The sequence below is a fragment of the Gymnodraco acuticeps genome, unplaced genomic scaffold (genome assembly GCF_902827175.1).
Source record: "Gymnodraco acuticeps unplaced genomic scaffold, fGymAcu1.1, whole genome shotgun sequence".
In the NCBI taxonomy this organism is placed as follows: domain Eukaryota; kingdom Metazoa; phylum Chordata; class Actinopteri; order Perciformes; family Bathydraconidae; genus Gymnodraco; species Gymnodraco acuticeps.
This window is the reverse complement of record NW_022990951.1, coordinates 559,555-578,284: the sequence shown is the minus strand read 5'-3', so window position 1 is coordinate 578,284 and position 18,730 is coordinate 559,555. Positions and strand designations below refer to the sequence as shown.

Sequence of the window (18,730 nt, the reverse complement as noted above, 5' to 3'; positions counted from 1 at the left end):
AGGCACCCAACATAACTGCACATCTATTCCCCTCCTCTGAAGTCAGTAAGCAATGGTTAAGTTCAATGATTAAATCTTCTCTAACTGTTATTGTCGACTGTATACTTTCCAAAGCAGATAGTGAGTCTGTGCATATCACCACCCTATCAGGTCTGACTTCTTCAAATCATTGTGGCCCAATAATTGCTGCGAGTATTTCTGCTGCATAAACTGTTATTTGACACTCGTTTTGCGTTTGATATTTTGAATTCTGGGATATACATGCCTATCCCCACACATTCTTGCTTCTTAGATCCATCTGTGTAAATGTGTAGGTAATTGTAATACTTTTCGTTCAGATACATACTCGTTTTAATTCCCATTTCATTTATTTGCCACTCTTTTTTCCTTTCTATGATACTCACATCTATATTAGCTTCTGGGAAAAGCCATGGGGGAACACTGCTAAATGGGCTTGCTTTGACAAACTTTATGGTCTCCACTCCATATGCCCTCGTTCTCTCCTTACTTGTCCTGCCAAACCCACGCCCCTGGAACTTTGTATATTCCCAGCAATCCTGTAGTATTCTGTTTGTGATATGTTCCTCTCCACTTCCTTGTAGCCTGACCCAGAATGACAGAGCAAGTTTCTCTCTTCTGATCTCCAGAGGTGTCTCTCCTGCTACTATCAGAACTGCATTAATAGGGGATTACTTTATCACTACAATACACAGTCGCAATGCTTTATATTATAGTCTATCAAAAAGCAATGTTTTTGCTGCTGCTCCATACACTATACAACCATAGTCTATTGTGGACCTCATAATTGATCTGTAAATGTCTATTAATGCTTGTTTGTCTGCTCCCCAGTTGCATGCAGCTACAGCTCGCAATAAATGTAATACTTTTTTGCATTTTGTTTTCCACTTGTTTAATATGCATTTTCCATGTATATTTGCTATCAAACCACAGTAGATATTTGAACTCATTCACCTTTGTCATTGGACGATCATATAGTGTTAGCTGTTGGCCATCAATCTTGCGTTTATTTGTAAAAATCATGTAGCATGACTTGCTTTCTGACATTTTGAATCCCCAGTTATATGACCACCCCTCCACTTTTTTAATCGCTCTACCTATATTCTCCATTACATATGGGGCATGTCTTCCCCTCATCCAAATAGCCCCATCATCTGCGTGTAGAGCCGATTGGATGCATGTGTCTAAGCATGTAAATATGTCATTAATCATGATGTTAAACAATATTGGACTGACTGCACTCCCTTGGGGAATACCATTTTCTATTTCAAAAATAATTGGAAATATCTGCTCCAACCTTTACTCTAAATGTCCCGTCTGTTAAAAAGGTCCTTACCCAATTGTACATTCTCCCTCCAATACCCATTCTACTCAATTTGATCAAGGCAAGGCAAGGCAAGGCAAGGCAAGGCAAGGCAAGTTTATTTATATAGCACTTTTCAACACAAGGCAATTCAAAGTGCCTTACAAAAAATGAAAGAGATTAAGAAAATGGCATTTAAAATCAGTCATTAAAAAGAAAAGCTAATAAAATAAACATTAAAAGAAAAAATACATGGATAAAAGTTACAGTGCAATTAAACATTAAAAGAAAAAAGTACATGGATAAAAGTTACAGTGCAGTCTAAGATATGAATAGTTCAATTAAAAGCAGCGACAAAAAGAAAAGTCTTCAGCCTGGATTTAAAAGTAGTAAGAGTTGCAGCGGACCTGCAGGTTTCTGGGAGTTTGTTCCAGATATTTGGAGCATAATAACTGAACGCTGCTTCTCCATGTTTAGTTCTGACTCTGGGGACAGAAAGCTGACCAGTCCCTGAAGACCTGAGAGATCTGGATGGTTCATAATTTAGCAGGAGGTCAGAAATGTATTTTGGGCCTAAACCATTCAGTGCTTTATAAACCAGCAGCAGTATTTTTAAATCTATTCTTTGACACACAGGAAGCCAGTGTAAAGACTTCAGAACAGGAGTGATGTGATCCACTTTCTTAGTGTTAGTGAGGACTCGAGCAGCGGCGTTCTGAATTAGCTGCAGCTTTCTAATAGATTTTTTAGTGAGACCTGTGAAGACACCATTGCAGTAGTCGAGTCTACTGAAGATAAAAGCATGGACAAGTTTTTCCAAATCCTGCTGTGACATTAGTCTTTTAATCCTAGATATATTCTTTAGGTGATAGTAGGCTGATTTAGTAACAGTTTTAATGTGACTGTTGAAACTCAGGTCAGAGTCCATGACTACACCTAGATTTCTGGCTTTATCTGTTGTTTTGAACATTGCAGACTGAAGCTCAGCGCTAACTTTTATACGTTCTGCCTTGGCTCCAAAAACCATTACCTCAGTTTTATCTTTGTTTAATTGGAGAAAGTTCTGACACATCCAGTCATTGATTTGTTCAATGCACTTACTCAGTGTTTGAATTGGAGCATAGTCTCCTGGTGAAATTGTTACGTAAATGTGTGTGTCATCCGCATAGCTATGGTAACTTATTTTGTTGTTCTTCATTATCTGAGCCAGTGGTAGCATGTAGATGTTAAAGAGAAGAGGCCCCAAGATGGAGCCTTGAGGAACCCCACATGTCATATTTGTCAACTCAGATGTGTATTTACCTAGAAACAAAGTTGTTTCTGTCCTTTAAGTAGGATTCAAACCAATTCAGAACTGTTTCCGAAAGTCCCACCCAGTTCTCCAGTCGATCTAGTAATATGTTGTGGTCAACAGTGTCAAACGCAGCACTGAGATCTAATAATACTAACACTGAAGTTCTGCCACTGTCTGTGTTTAAGTGGATGTCATTAAAGACCTTTACAAGAGCAGTCTCAGTGCTGTGGTTTGGACGAAAGCCTGACTGGAACACATCAAAACAGTTATTTAAATGCAAGAAATTACTCAACTGTTGAAAAACAACTTTTTCAATGATTTTACCTAGAAATGGGAGGTTTGATATGGGCCTGTAATTGTTCATTACTGAAGCATCTAGATTATTCTTTTTTAAGAGCGATTTAATGACTGCAGTTTTCAGGGCCTGTGGAAAAATACCTGAGTGAAGAGATTTGTTTACTATATGAAGTAGATCTGAGGCCATGCAAGGCAAAACATCTTTGAAAAATCCTGTTGGAATAATATCAAGGCAGCAGGAGGAGGTTTTCAGAAGTTGAATAATGTCCTCTAGGTTTTTATCATTAATCTGATGGAATTGTGTCATGATGTCTGAATTGATGTTAAGTGGAGATAGGGACAACACATTTGCTGTTCCTGATGCAGAGGCACTGACTGCTTGTCTGATTTTCTGAATTTTGTCAGTGAAAAAGGCAAAATCATTGCACGCCCTGGTGGATAGAAATTCAGAGGCTACTGACACTGGGGGGTTAGTTAGTCTGTCGACGGTAGCAGACAAGGCACGTGCGTTGTTTTCGTTTTTGGTAATGATGTCAGAGAAGAACGATTGTCGTGCGTTTTTCAATTCCAAATTATAAAGGCCAAGTCTCTCTTTATAGATTTCAAAGTGAACCTGGAGATTTGTTTTTCGCCACCTGCGTTCAGCTTTTCGACATTCTCTTTTTTCTGTTTTCACGGTCATGGCCTTTCTCCATGGAGATATTTTCTTGCCAGACACTTCCTTTACCTTAGTTGGAGCAATGGCATCTATAACATTTTTAATTTTTGAATTAAAATGATCTACTAGCTCATTTACTGAGATGTTGGCAGGGGCAAGTGTGGAAGAGAAATTCTGAGTAAACATTTCCCTAGTATTTTCAGTTAAATATCGCTTTGTGGTTACCTCTTTTTGAACATTTTTGTGAACAGAAATAGAGCTCTCAAAGAAAACACAGGAATGGTCAGAGAGTGCAACATCAGTCACCACAACCTTAGAGATATTCAGACCCTTTGAGATAATTACGTCCAGAGTGTGCCCCTTATTGTGCGTGGGCTCCGTCACATGCTGAGTCAGTCCATAGCTATCAAGAACACAAAACAGTTCTTTAGCCCCTCTGTCCTGGGGGTTGTCAACATGGATGTTAAAATCACCAACAATGACTAGACGGTCAAAGTCAATACACACTATAGACAGCAGTTCAGTAAAGTCATCAAAAAAGCTTGCACAGTATTTGGGTGGTCTATAGATATTTAGGAACAGAGCTCGAGAGGAGCATTTCAGCCGAAGGGCCACATATTCAAAAGAATCAAAGTTTCCATACGATGTCTTCCTGCATTGAAGGGAATCATTGAACAGAATAGCAACTCCACCCCCTTTCTTATGCATTCTTTCCTGACTCATAAAACTAAAGTTGGGAGGGGTTGATTCGATAAGAACAGCTGCACTGTTATTTTGTTCAATCCAAGTTTCTGTTAAAAACATAAAATCGAGATTGTGCTCAGTAATTAAATCATTGATTAAAAATGTTTTTCCTGCCAAAGACCTGACATTTAATAAAGCTAGTTTAAGTTTGTTAAACACACTATCAGTCATGTTTTTTGTAACAAGCTGTGGCTGACATGGAATCACTGCTAATTAGATACACTCACACAAACGTTTGAGCGCTTCCTGTTTCTATGATTCACCGCTCTAATCTATTACCTATCAACACAGATATCGGCAAAAGCTACTGGCAGGCAGGGCCCCGACATGTCCTGGAAAGAGTTGAGAGTGCCATACGCCCTTGAGCCTGGACCCATCACATATCAGTAAGAGTTTGTTGTGTTTTGTACACACACATCCTTATCAGGCTTCGGAGACTGCAGAAGCCCCCTCGAAGGGAGGGGAGGTGGTCGACGTAGGCACGGTGATGGAGACGGGCTAGATGGTGCGGGGGATCAGTAATCCATCCCTCCACATATAGAGTCATACGCCTTTTCAATGTCAAAATACACTATTGCCCTTATCTCTTTTATTTTCAGTGTTTTTTCCACATCATTAATCACTCTTATTAATGCATCTGCAGGCCCTGGCTGCTGATAGGCCGGCTGAGGGTGAGGGGATCCAATCAGCCGTCAGCCTGAGCTGCACAGGCAGGAAGTGATCAACTGATTACCTGCAGTGAGAAAAAGGGAGAGAAGAGAAAAGAGCAGGAGGAGGGAAACACAACACAACCAGCAAAGCCCGCCTGGCAGTACCAGAGTTCATCAGCTGTTAAAGGTGGAGCAACTTCTACTGGGTATCTCAACCTATAATTATACATCATTGTTTATTCATATTTTCTTTTAGATAATAATTTGAATTTGTAACTAGTACCTAATTTTGTCAAATAATTGTAGTGAAGTAAAAAGTACAATACTGGTTTCTAAATTGTAGTGGAGTTGAAGTATAAGCATATCATGGAAATACTCAAGTAAAGTACAAGTACCACAATATTGCACTATACACAATCAACAGACAGATTTACACATATGCACACATTTAGATAAAAAAACACAACAATCAATATATACAAAATAACAGTCACTTCAATATCAATATCTTTGGGAATTAGTGCAAGATGTCCATAGAATGTGCATTTATTGCAAGATTGTCCATAGCAGCGTAAAGAAAGTGTCTGGTGACAAATAAAGAGGGTTACATTCCTCCATTTCTTCTAACATGTGTTGTGTTTGGGGTCAATAAGGAAACATTGCCCTTCCAGTGTCAGCAGTCCAAAGGCTTGCTGTTGCCTCTCCTTTTGATTCCTACACTCTGGCAAAAATGAGCAACAAAGCGTCGGCTTGCAAGTGGGTCCAACTCCTTCAAACTTTGCCACTATGCGCCAAATCCATCATCTCAAGTATATCCTTCTCATTGATGGTATTATGAAGAGCTCCAATGCTGACTTCATGTCTGACAGCGTATCTGTGAGGCCTGGAACATTAGATGCACCAAAGCTACTCTGTTGTTCAAGAGAGAGCGGAACCATGATAACTTTACATGTTTGGAAAGTGTCTGCTTGTGTTTGAGAGACAACAGGAGCATCTGCTCTGGGGTCTCATTGTCATCAGAGGAGGAAGCCTCATAATCAGAGTCCTCCTCAACATTATCCTCTATCTCAGACACTGTCTCTTCTTCGTCACTTTCCGCGTCAAAGAGCTGTGACAAAACAAAACTCTGCTGAGAGAAAAACCTTTTTGTGAAAGGTAATTTTCGATTGAGAGAGAGACATAAGAGAAACCACAGAGCACCAAGAGAAATGCAAGCTTTAGTATGTTTGCCCCTCCCGTACGTTGTGTAAACTAAATGTCCTCACAGGAACCAAATGTCCCAAGTTGCTGGAAATATCAGAATTCTCGTAATTTCCCACGTCCACCACGACCTCTGCTGTTTGAAATGTGGGACTGCATTTGACAATTTCTCAAGCTTTCTGCGTTCATGATAACTTCACTTTGACTGTGGTCTTTTTAGCTCTTTAATGAATAAGAAAACCCCCTGCAATTGTATGTTTTCCAGACCTGAGGTGGTAAACATATCTTGAAAGTGAATTTACAATGCAGTAAAAACTGAAAACCATGCATTTTCCTCATGAATGATTTCAGTCAGCTTCCCACAAACAGAAACGGGATAATGTAATAATTCAGAATGGCTGCTGATGCTGCTAAAGCAATACATAATTAAATGATACAATCAACCTTATCTGTAAGAATACATAATCGCTTTGTAAAAACATGCACACGCATACACACTGTCTTTCTGCTGGCACAAAATCAAACTCATACCTGAGTTCTGTTGTGTTGTCTCATCGATATACATCTCGCTTTATACTTTTACATTAGACTCAAAACAAACCCACAGAAGAACAGAAGCTCAATGTTCCCTGTGTGACTTTAACGTTTACAACGTGAAGCAGGAGTTCCTTCCTGTTCCGGTCAGACCGATCTGACATCAAACTGCTGCTAGTGGAGAAATGGCTCACCAGCCTCCAGGTTCCATTATTTATTTTCTGCTACATTTTAGCAAGAGATGCCTTTTTCATCTTGTACAAGTATAGCTTTTTCAGCTCTGGTTTCATTGTCATCCCGGTTTTACGGTCTAAAAAGTGTTGCAGCAGTTTTCATCACTCTCTGAAGAACAAGAAGACATTTTTTTTTACCTTTTATTACTTTAAACTTGATGATTAAGTTTAAAATGTACAAACTACGATGGCCGGCAGGTGCAATCGCGCTACATTGAGTTAAACGCTTACATCAGGAGTAACGTGCTGCAGCTTCAAAAACTATGACACATATTAACAGCAATGTGCCAACACACATGTGAATGAAGAGAAATCTACACCAACCTGACGAGACATGAGCAGGGTTTACTAAAAGAGCTGCATCAGCTAAAAGGCTTTCACATGTTTTTCTGAAAATAAATGAGAAAATCTGAATTTATTGAATTTTTCTTAATCCTACAGATAAATAAAAATATTTATAAAAAAATTCAAATATCTTGTTTCAGAAAAATAATTTAGAGGTATTTTATAATTAAAAAAAGAAAAGACTGAGATTTTCACTTGTGTCCTCTTAGCTCTTTTATTAACAAGAAAAAAACAAACATTTTATTTTTTACATCCGGATCACATTTTCCAAGTAAAAGTCTGGTTCAGGAAGTGTCACAGCAGCATCCAATCAGAGCCCAGTCCTCAGGGCCCCTCCCCCACGTTGGTCAGCTGACCTACGGCCCCCCCACGTCCACATGGATCCGGGTGTAGAGATCCAGCTTCTCCTTCTTCACCAGCGAATAGGAGAGGGACGAGATCCCGTCTGAGGACATGGTCTCTAGCGTGTGAGCGATCTGGTTAAACCTGGGGGGGACACAGATTCTTTATTAAGGGGGACCGTCTCAAAGAGATAACACAGGTAGCAACCGTAGGCTAAGAAACAGAGCTAACAGCTAACAGAGGTTCCACATCACAGTGGGTTCAGGCTCCTTCCAGTAAAAGAGCCTATTGGTTGAAGGTAAAGTAGAACGTTACCATGATGTGTTCAATGTAAGTAACACATTTGTTGAGAAAAAGAGGGAATTATGATGTTTAACTTCCGGACAGAAGCTGGGAGCGGACTGTAAAACACTGTTAAAACTGCTGAGGTCATAAAGACACCATCAGACGAAGAATCGGGAAATTATAATTGGTTTTGGTTACGACTATTAGATTTCTGATATGGTGAAACTATTCATCAATTAGGTTAGGAAGCCAAGCGGGCTCAGTTTATTAAAAACCCATAAAGGTAAACTTTCTGAAGCAAGGTCTGGGAGAAGCCAACCACCAATAAGAGGCTTTATAGAAGACCCCTGCATTACAACCACATCCCATGTACAAGCAATGTGGATCCTGAAGTCCCTTGGTAATGTCAACATGAGCAAGAAGGGAAGTTCAAGCCAAAGAAGTCAAGAAGTTTGATGATCAGAAAAGTGACCGGCAGGTTCCAGCTCCAAGTCCAGGGGGAGGGCATACGATCTACTGAGGAAAACCCAATATAATGCTTAGGGAGGTGATCGGATGCTTCTCTAACGGACAGAATCAATGCATCCAGGACAGAGAGACAGACGAGTGGCTGAGGAAGATACAGGGCTCAGACGAACCAGGACGATTCAAGGCATGTTTCTTCCAGCTACCTCGACTCATGTGGTACCTGACCATGGTAGGAGTCGAGTAAACCAACTAGGTAGGACTTTACATCAGGTCTGGCCAGTTACTGCTACCCGTATCCGCAGTGAGATCAGGACGTAAGTGGGCAGCAGTAACATCAGGGAGACCTGAGGAAAGCTCTCTGAAGGGACTGAAGCCCGGCATGGGAGACAAGGACTCGGACCCACCCACTTCCAGATTTGGGGGGAGAGAAGCCACGGCAAAGGGGTGACGTGATTCAAGCCGAGGTCCATCACATGGAGGAGGAAGGGCGAAGGACAAGGGCTTCTGAAGGAAAGCAAGTGGGACCTGCTGAAGTGGCCCCAATTAGTAGTGTACGACAACCCTGTCAACGCCAACAAATGTGAGGGTCAGAGTGTGTCGTATTCTGTATAAACTGTAAAGCCCCCTGAGACCAAGCCTGCAAACTGTGCAAGTTATGTGAGAGGTGAGTGAGAGGCCCTTTGGAGAACAGGGAAGATACAGATGACGAGGTCCTCAGGGCACTGGATGGGATCTTGTAGCAGGACAGACGAATAAGCGTCAGACCATTATGAGACTATACAAGACTCAGAATCAGTCTTGGCAGGTGAGGGTGGACCTGGGAAGGAAACTACACTTTCCCCGAATCGTCCAAACATCCCTGAGGCCCGACCTGCTCATATAGTCTGAGGAGGAAAAGGAGATCTTCCTTATTAAGCTGACGGTCCCATGGGAAGGAAAGCCACAAAGTACCAGGACCTGGTCCATCAGTGCAGAGACAGAGGTTGGAAGACCTGGCTATTCCCAGTCGAGGTTGTCTGCAGGGCTTCTTTCTGTTTGCAGGATGCTCACGGCTCTGGGAATAGAAAGCTGTTTGTAGGTTGGGGGAGGCCGTGGGAAGAGCCTCACTGCTGACAACAGGATTACGCTACGTTTCAGGGTCGAAGATGGCCACATCCTGTCCAAAAGTCACAAGGAAACGACTGCGGGTGTTATCTGTTAGATGGTTCTAACAAAGTGCAATCACTTTAGACATCCCTGAGATTATTAGGGAAGTAACCCTCCCACCCATGTGTTACAAACATATTAATAATCTTTATTTAAATATTGAAGGTTACCTCTGAGGGTTGGGCTCGTTATTCTTGTCTCTGTTGTGCCGGATCATCCGATACTTCCCGATCTCGCCACTCGGCCGGGAGATGCTCATTCCTTTATATGAGAACCTGCAGACAGCAGCACATTATAGCACTTATTGAGGTGTGTGTGTGTATGTGTGTGTGTGTGTGTGTGTGTGTGTGTGTGTGTGTGTGTGTGTGTGTGTGTGTGTGTGTGTGTGTGTGTGTGCGTGTGTGTGTGTGTGAGTGTGTTGACCTTTTAAAGATGTCGTCGTCCTCCCCCCCCCATCCCCAGTAGTTGTTTGGAAAGCCATTGATCTTCAGGAACTGCTCTTTGCTCATCGAGGACACGCCTCCAAAGCACTGAGCGTAGGGTAACCTGCAGACACACTGAATGTCTCAGTTTATCTCATTTTAAAATGTGTCTCAGTGTGTCTCAGTGTGTCTCAGGTGTGTCTCTGTGTGTGTTCTCACCTGAATCCGAACTTGTCCACGGCCACGGACAGGTGTCTGGGCTGGCTGAAGCACCTGTAGGTGTTTCTGTCGTCCATGGGGATCAGGTCCACGTCGCTGAACACGAAGCAGTCGTAGTCATAGTCCTTCAGAGCCTCGGCGTAGCCCACGTTCAGAAGCTTCGCTCGATTAAAGGTGCCCTCTCCGTCCTGACGGGCACAGTTACGTTTGAATGTACATGTGACTCAGAGGTTATCTGATATCAGACTACAGAACGCTTTCAGGGTAACTCAAGAAAATAAAGAGAAAAGCCTGTTTTACCAGAGCAGATAGACCAATCATGGGCCGGCTCTCAAGACACCGGGCAGATCCTGCAGTGTGAGGAGGACACCGAGAGGAGAGAAAGAAGGAGAAGACCAGAGTCACAACACACAAACAAGAGAAGAAGAAATGAAGTTAAGACCCAGTCCCAGACCCTCTGGTTAGCTCAACACAGACTCGTTTATCCCCGTCTCGGTCACGTTGTTGGTCACGTTGTTGGTCACGTTGTACGTCGCGTTGTAGGTCACGTTGTACGTCACGCTCGTACGCCATGTTGTTAGGTCACGTTGTAGTCACGTTTTAGGTCACGTTGTAGGTCACGTTGTAGGTCATTTGTAGGTCACGTTGTAGGTCACGTTGTACGCCATGTAGGTCACGTTGTAGGTCACGTTGTAGGTCACGTTGTAGGTCACGTTGTAGGTCACGTTGTAGGTCACGTTGTAGGTCACGTTGTAGGTCACGTTGTAGGTCACGCTGTACGCCATGTTGTAGGTCACGTTGTAGGTCACGTTGTAGGTCACGTTGTAGGTCACGTTGTAGGTCAGGTTGTAGGTCACGTTGTAGGTCACGTTGTAGTCACGTTGTAGGTCATGTGTAGGTCACGTTGTACGCCATGTTGTAGGTCACGTTGTAGGTCACGTTGTAGGTCACGTTGTACGCCATGTTGTAGGTCACGTTGTAGGTCACGTTGTACGCCATGTTGTAGGTCATGTTGTAGGTCATGTTTGTAGGTCACGTTGTAGGTCACGTTGTACGCCATGTTGTAGGTCACGTTGTAGGTCACGTTTAGGTCACGTTGTAGGTCACGTTGTAGGTCACGTTGTACGCCATGTTTAGGTCACTTGTAGGTCCACGTTGTACGCCATGTTGTAGGTCACGTTGTAGGTCACGTTGTAGGTCATGTTGTAGGTCACGTTTGTAGGTCACGTTGTACGCCATGTTGTAGGTCACGTTGTAGGTCACGTTGTAGGTCACGTTGTAGGTCACGTTGTAGGTCACGTTGTAGGTCACGTTGTAGGTCACGTTGTAGGTCACGTTGTAGGTCACGTTGTTGGTCACGTTGTAGGTCACGTTGTACGCCATGTTGTAGGGTCACGTTGTAGGTCACGTTGTAGGTCACGGTGTAGGTCCGTTGTAGGTTCACGTTGTAGGTCACGTTTACCCATGTTGTAGGTCACGTTGTAGGTCACGTTGTAGGTCACGTTGTAGGTCACGTTGTACGCCATGTTGTAGGTTACGTTGTAGGTCACGTTGTAGGTCACGTTGTAGGTCACGTTGTAGGTCACGTTGTAGGTCACGTTGTACGCCATGTTGTAGGTCACGTTGTAAGTCACGTTGTTGGTCACGTTGTAGGTCACGTTGTAGGTCACGTTGTAGGTCACGTTGTACGCCATGTTGTAGGAGGTCACGTTGTAAGTCACGTTGTAGGTCACGTTGTAGGTCACGTTGTAGGTCACGTTGTAAGTCACGTTGTAGGTCATGTTGTAGGTCACGTTGTTGGTCATGTTGTAGGTCACGTTGTAGGTCACGTTGTACTCCATATTTGTAGGTCACGTTGTAAGTCACGTTGTATGTCACGTTGTATGTCCCGTTGTATGTCACGTTGTATGTCACGTTGTATGTCCCGTTGTATGTCACGTTGTAAGTCACGTTGTAGGTCATGTTGTAGGTCACGTTGTACGCCATGTTGTAGGTCATGTTGTATGTCACGTTGTATGTCCCGTTGTATGTCACGTTGTATGTCACGTTGTATGTCCCGTTGTATGTCACGTTGTAACTCACGTTGTAGGTCATGTTGTAGGTCACGTTGTACGCCATGTTGTAGGTCATGTTGTATGTCACGTTGTATGTCCCGTTGTATGTCACGTTGTATGTCCCGTTGTATGTCACGTTGAAAGTCACGTTGTAAGTCACGTTGTAGGTCACGTTGTATGTCACGTTGTAAGTCACGTTGTCACGTTGTAGGTCACGTTGAAAGTCACGTTGTACGTCACGTTGTAGGTCACATTGTGGTCACGTTGTAGTCTATTTGTTTATTTTATACCTTACGTAGTACGTATCTCAGTAGTTAATCAGCAGTATCTCAGCAGTGTCTCAGCAGTATCTCAGCAGTGTCTCAGCAGTATCTGAGCAGTATATCAGCAGCAGTATTAGTACCTGGTTGACGACGTACACCCCGTAGTCCAGCTGTTGTCTCTGCAGGATGGGGTGCAGGTAGTTCAGCCAGTACTTCAGGTGTTCCTCTCGGTTGCGGAAAGGGATGATGATGGCCACCTTCTGCTGCGCCACACAGTCTCTGGGTCTGAAGCGCCCCCCCGGCTGCAGGGCGGGGTTCTGCTTCTTTATCAGCTCCTCTTTCACCGGAGAGCTGAACTCCACCCGGAGGGGACTTACTGAGACAAGAATATAAAAAGATGGTGCGTTCAGGGTGCGTCAGATCTCAGAGACCTGATGACTCTATAGCAGCAGTCACACACACACACACACACACACACACACACACACACACACACACACACACACACACACACACACACACACACACCTATATAACACACTACAACTCTGTAAAGAACATTCATCTGTTTGCTAATTATCTATATATCATATTCCATGTACTTGTATACAGACTCTTCTGGCACTATTTCTATTTCATTTGTATTTACGTGCACATCTCAAAACATTCTATTGCACTGTTTGATCTGCTTTATGTCTGGAGGCGTGTGGTGCAGTGGGTTGTGTGTAGGTTTTCGGATCAAGGGGTCACAGGTTCAAACCCCACTGCAGTCAGCATGTCGTTGTGTCTCTGAGTCGCTTTGGATAAAAGCGTCTAACAAGTGTCATGTAATGTCCTATATATATATTCATGTTGCTCTGTTGCAACTCCATCTCTCCTCTGTAGCTGCTGAGCACACGCTGATAAACAGGGACTCTTTAAAGTGTGAAGCCATGACAGCTTGAAGCTCCTCTGTGTGATTCATCAGAAACACCTGAACTGCACTCTTAACCCTACATTAGATCAATCTAACCAGTCCAAGAGCCACAATCTTAAATCCTCAAAGGTCCTTCAGGGGCTTTGTGCAGAATGTGGCCTTATTGACGTATGGCGTCAACTAAATCAAGATGTCAAAGATTACATTTTCTTTTCAAATGTCCACAACTCTTATTCTTGAATAGATTATTTTTGTATTCCCTCAAAATATATGCATAGGGTAAAATAATGTAAAATTGATTCCATTAATATTTCAAATCATGCAAGAGTTCATTTAACTATTCACTTGGAGAGTGGAGTTTGTATCCAGGCGCTGGAAATTTGATAACTCCTTACTTAGAGACGAAAAATTCAAATAAAAAATGTGAATGTGGATAAGGTACTATATAAAAGAAAACAATGACCCCTCTATAGATCTGAATATTATTTGGGAAGCTGCAAAAGCTACTTTAAGAGGACTTATTATCTCATACACATCTTTTAAAAAAACGTGAACAAATTAGGCTCAGCCAAGAACTTGAAAGAGAAGTAAACAGATGTGAAGTACTTCATAAATCTGCATCAACAGATGAAAACTGGAAACAATTAAACACAGCCAGAGCTAAATTAAATATTGACTTAACAAACTAAATCATAACACAAATGAATCTTATCAGACAAAAGAATTATGAATTCGGCAATAAACCAAGTAAACTGCTTGCCTATCAATTAAAGAAGGAGCAAGCAGAAAGGGCTATAAAAGCAATTCGTCTGAAAGACAACAAGATAACCTACCACCCAAAACAGATTAACCAGACATTTTATGAATTTTATAACAAATTATACAAATCTCAATGTGATTACTCACAAGATGAACTGGACATTTATCTCCATAACATTCATTTACCTACATTATCTGATTTAGATCAAGAGTATCTAAACTCATCAATTACAGAAGTAGAAGTTTTGGCTGCAATTAAATCTATGCCTATAAATAAAAGCCCAGGGCCAGATGGCTTCTCGGCAGAATTTTCTAAAGAGTTTTGGACTGAACTTCAACCTATATTTATGTCAATGGTTAACAACTTCTCTCACAACAGAACACTTCCTTAATCAATGAATCTTGCATATATTACTGTACTACATAAAGATGAAAAAGACCCCTTGAATTGTTCTTCATTTAGGCCTATAAGCCTCTTGGATCATGATTATAAGATTATCACCAAATTATTAGCAAAACGACTGGAAATTATTTTACCTAAACTAATTAGTCCTGAGGTTTTGTCAAGGGCAGATATTCTTCTGATAATATAAGGAGACTTTTGAATATTATAAACCATTTGGACACCTGTCAGAGGCCATCTCTGCTTCTTTCTTTAGATGCCGAGAAGGCTTTTGACAGGATTGAGTGGAATTTTCTTTTTGCTATCTTGAACAGATTACATATGGGCTCTCGGTTCATAGAGTGGGTCAAATCAATTTCTAAAAATCCTAAAGCAGCGGTTATCACTAACTGCAGTTTCTCAGATTTGTTTCCACTAACAAGGGGGACAAGACAGGGATGTTCTCTGTCACCTTTGCTTTTGGCAATTGTAATTGAACCACTGGCATCATGTGTGCGAGACAACATAAGTATTAAAGGAGTGAAGATTAACGATGAACACAACATTTCTCTGTAAGCTGACGATATCATTCTTTACTTAACAGACCCAGAAAATTCAGTACCACATCTGCACGACATGATAGAGCAATTTGGAAGATACTCAGGATATACAATTAACTTTAAGAAATCGAATGCTTGTTTCTTACATATGACGCCAACAGCAAATTTGGAAAAGTCTTGTTGTTTTAATTTGTCACCAGGTGGCTTTAAATACTTAGGAATAAATATAACACCACACCTGGATAATCTGTTTAAAGAGAATTACAATCCGCTCATTGACAAAATTAAACAGGATTTATCTAAATGGTCCACATTACCAATATCACTGCTAGGAAGAAACAATGTCATAAAACTGAATATTCTACCGAGATGTAATTTTCTTTTTCAAATGTTACCATGCTATTTATCCGCTGACTATTTTAAATCTCTCAATAGACACATCTCAAAATGTATCTGGTGTAATAAAAAACCAAGAATCAAGTTAATTACTCTTATGAAACCAGAAACTATGGGGGTCTTGGTCTTCCCAACTCTCAACACTACTTCTGGTCAGCTCAATTAAGAAATGTACTATCTTGGTCTCTGGGAAGAAAGGATTCACTATGGGTTCAGATAGAAGCCAATATCTTTGACCCGTTGCCAGTGGAAACTCTTATATTTGTTAAAGATTTCAATAAGGTGAAAAATATGGCCAAATGTTTTACAGTGGTCAATACACTTTTAGCCTGGAGGGACTGTACAAAAAAAGTTCATGTTAACTCTGGTATTTCAATCTTTTCTCCTATTTTGAACAATCCTGATCTTAGCAAATATTTGTTGTCAATTAATATAAACAAATGGACGAAAGCAGGTATAAAGCAATTGAAACATTTGTTTCACAAAGATATAACATTGAAATCATTTAATGATTTAAGAGCAGAATATGACATTTCAAATAAGGATTTTTTCAGATACCTGCAAATTAAGAACGTGATCCAATCAATTATTAAAAGCAATAAATTGAGATCGGGATTGTTGGAAGAGGAGGAGACATTGATGTCATCGACCACGATCAAAGGTAAAATTAGAGAATTTAATGCAGTTTTTTCTAAAAGAGCTCAGTCATCCTTTCTAACTTTAAAAAAGATCTGGGAAAAGGACTTAGGGATACAGATAGATGAAACTACTTGGCTGAATAATTGTGAAAGAACACATTTTCCATTCACAAGCAATAAAATCAAAGAAGCAAACTTTAAATGTATCAACACATTTGACCTCACACCCATAAAGATACATAAAATGTCCAAAGAAAACTCTCCAAAATGTCAGAGTAAAAGAAGGAACATTTATGCATCTGTTTTGGGACTGTGATCTCTTGAAACATTTCTGGGATTCGATTCATGCCGTTATAGGCATCGAAATGAGCCTAAATCCATGTTTTTTCCTGTTAAATGACATGCCAAACTTTAAACTGAACCCCAAACATTACAGAATACTAATCACAATAACATATTTTGCCAAGAAATGTATACTTTTACTCTGGAAGAACGAACGTCCCCCAACATTTAAACTTTTCATTGATCAAATAACACATTTTTTACCTCTGGAGAAAATGACATTGGACATATTTTTCAAGCTCTGTGGTTGCCATTGTTTTCTTATTTGGAAAATATATCTGAGATATGACCAGTGATGGAATGGTGCATTCTGTGGCTATTTTTCCTGACGGCCGGAAATACTAGTTGTGGTGTTGTCATTGTCTACATTGAACATTTGTTTGTTTTACTTTGATGTGGGTTTTTCTTTTTTCTTTTGTTCTGTTTTTTCCTTTTCCGTTTTATGTTTATTTTCATGGCTCTGTTGTTTAAGATATATTGATAAGCATTTATTTTTTTGGTTTCGCCCGTGTGGGCATGTGCGGGTGGAGGGAGGGGGGAGTGTAGTGTACTGTGATATTACAATATAAATGAAATGGCATCGATTACTGTACACTATGATGAAATAAAAAGACTTGTAAAAAAAAAAAAAAGAAACACCTGAGCAGGTAACCTCCCCTCCGACCTATGAGATGGCTCCGAGGGGAACCAGTTCGTCTGGATGCCGTCGAGTGGACCCACCGAGCCGGTTCTCAAACTGGTTCCTGTATCAGGGCGTCTCTCTGTCTCTGAAGCTAGATGTGTCTCTCTCAGTTTCAAACACTGCATTCCCCGCTCACTTAATAACATCCTGCTTTATATTCTGTCTAAAGCCCTTCAATAGTGTTTTATTGTCAGAGTGTATATGTTTTATCTTCACGGTCTGCTGTTTATATTTCTATTTTGAGATGTTTAAATTCTAGTTTTGTTTATTTCTACTCTTTAAATTCTACTTATGTGCAATGCCTTGTTTACTATGCTGCTGAGACGCAGACATCTCCCAAAGAGGGAAAACACATCCTAATACAGTCAGTCTCATCTTATTATGGAAACGCTCTGTGCATCTGACCGAATTACAATGTGATCATTTAAAAAGTTCAAAAGATATAAAAAAGCTGAACTGAAGTGTAAAGATGGAATGTCCTGTAGTCCGTTTCAAACCGGACGGACAGGAGGACGATTCAGCGAAGACGATAAGATGAATATTTGAATTAAGTATAAAAGTGTGTGTCTGTAACACCATGATAGGCAAATCCCTCCATGTGTTCACCTCTGATCCTCCTCCTGACACACCAATCCTCATGTATAAACATAATACCATAATACCACAGTGAATGAGTCAGGATCAGGATCAGAAACAGGTTTATCTCCAGGTATACGTACGAGGAATTTGACTTGGTGTCGTGGTGCAAACATAAAAGTAAAACTAAGATTAAAAAACACAGATAGAAAACTAGAAAAATATAAAATATGGAATAAAATTGGCAGTAATAAAACAAAAATAAAACAAAGAGAGCAGGTCTTACACAGCAAGGGGGATGTTCCAGGACATTGCTGGAGCTCCTTCCCCCCGGGACCCACTGCCTTCCCCCCGGTGTTCTGTCCTTTATCCCCGGGCTCTCCTGCCTCCTCTCTGCGGGGGGGGGTCGGCGGGTCGGTCCTGGTTCCTCTTGGTCGTGTTTTCCTGCTGGTTCTGGTCGGAGGGGTCGTCCTGCTGGTTTTGGCCCCACGGGGGGTCCAGAAAGCGGTGGCTGTAGAAGAGGATGACGGAGACCTGGAGGAAACACACCAGCCAGACCAGCTCACAGGAGCGGTGGCGGATCGCGGAGGAGAGGGAGCCGAGCACCATGCTCTCTATCCGGGGAGAGATACTCTGAGAAGCGCTGAGGTAGAGAAGTGAACCTGTCCGGTGAGAGGGAGGCTGTCACTGAGGGGGGTTGTCACTGAGGGGGGTTGTCACTGAGGGAGAGTGATACTGCTTAACCATTAGGCGCTTTCACACTGCGGTACTTTTCCCACAAAGGTTCATCTGTACTTAGTTCATGAGAACTCTTTAGTTCTCATGAACTAAGTACAGATTGCGTTCACAGTGTGTGTGTGTGTGTGTGTGTGTGTGTGTGTGAGGTATGGATGCAAATACGAGGCAACTATGTGTCACGTGCACCTGCCATGGAACTGGTATCTGTGAGATAAAGGTAAGTTATTTGTTCAGTATTGTGCTACAGTAAAGTGGGTAAGTATAGG

At 41.5% G+C, this 18,730-nt stretch overlaps 1 protein-coding gene across 1 annotated transcript; it reads right to left on the bottom strand.

Annotated features, from left to right (window-relative positions):
* Positions 1–7,469: 7,469 nt before the first annotated feature.
* Positions 7,470–18,473, bottom strand: LOC117558717 (beta-1,4-galactosyltransferase 1-like). Its single transcript, XM_034235074.1, has 7 exons — positions 18,447–18,473; positions 18,013–18,340; positions 12,616–12,851; positions 10,159–10,346; positions 9,941–10,063; positions 9,688–9,792; positions 7,470–7,762 (listed from the first exon to the last, which is right to left on the bottom strand). The coding sequence occupies exons 1-7, from the start codon at positions 18,471–18,473 to the stop codon at positions 7,633–7,635; spliced, it is 1,137 nt and encodes a 378-aa protein (XP_034090965.1). The 3' UTR covers positions 7,470–7,632.
* Between the last annotated feature and the right edge of the window lie 257 nt (positions 18,474–18,730).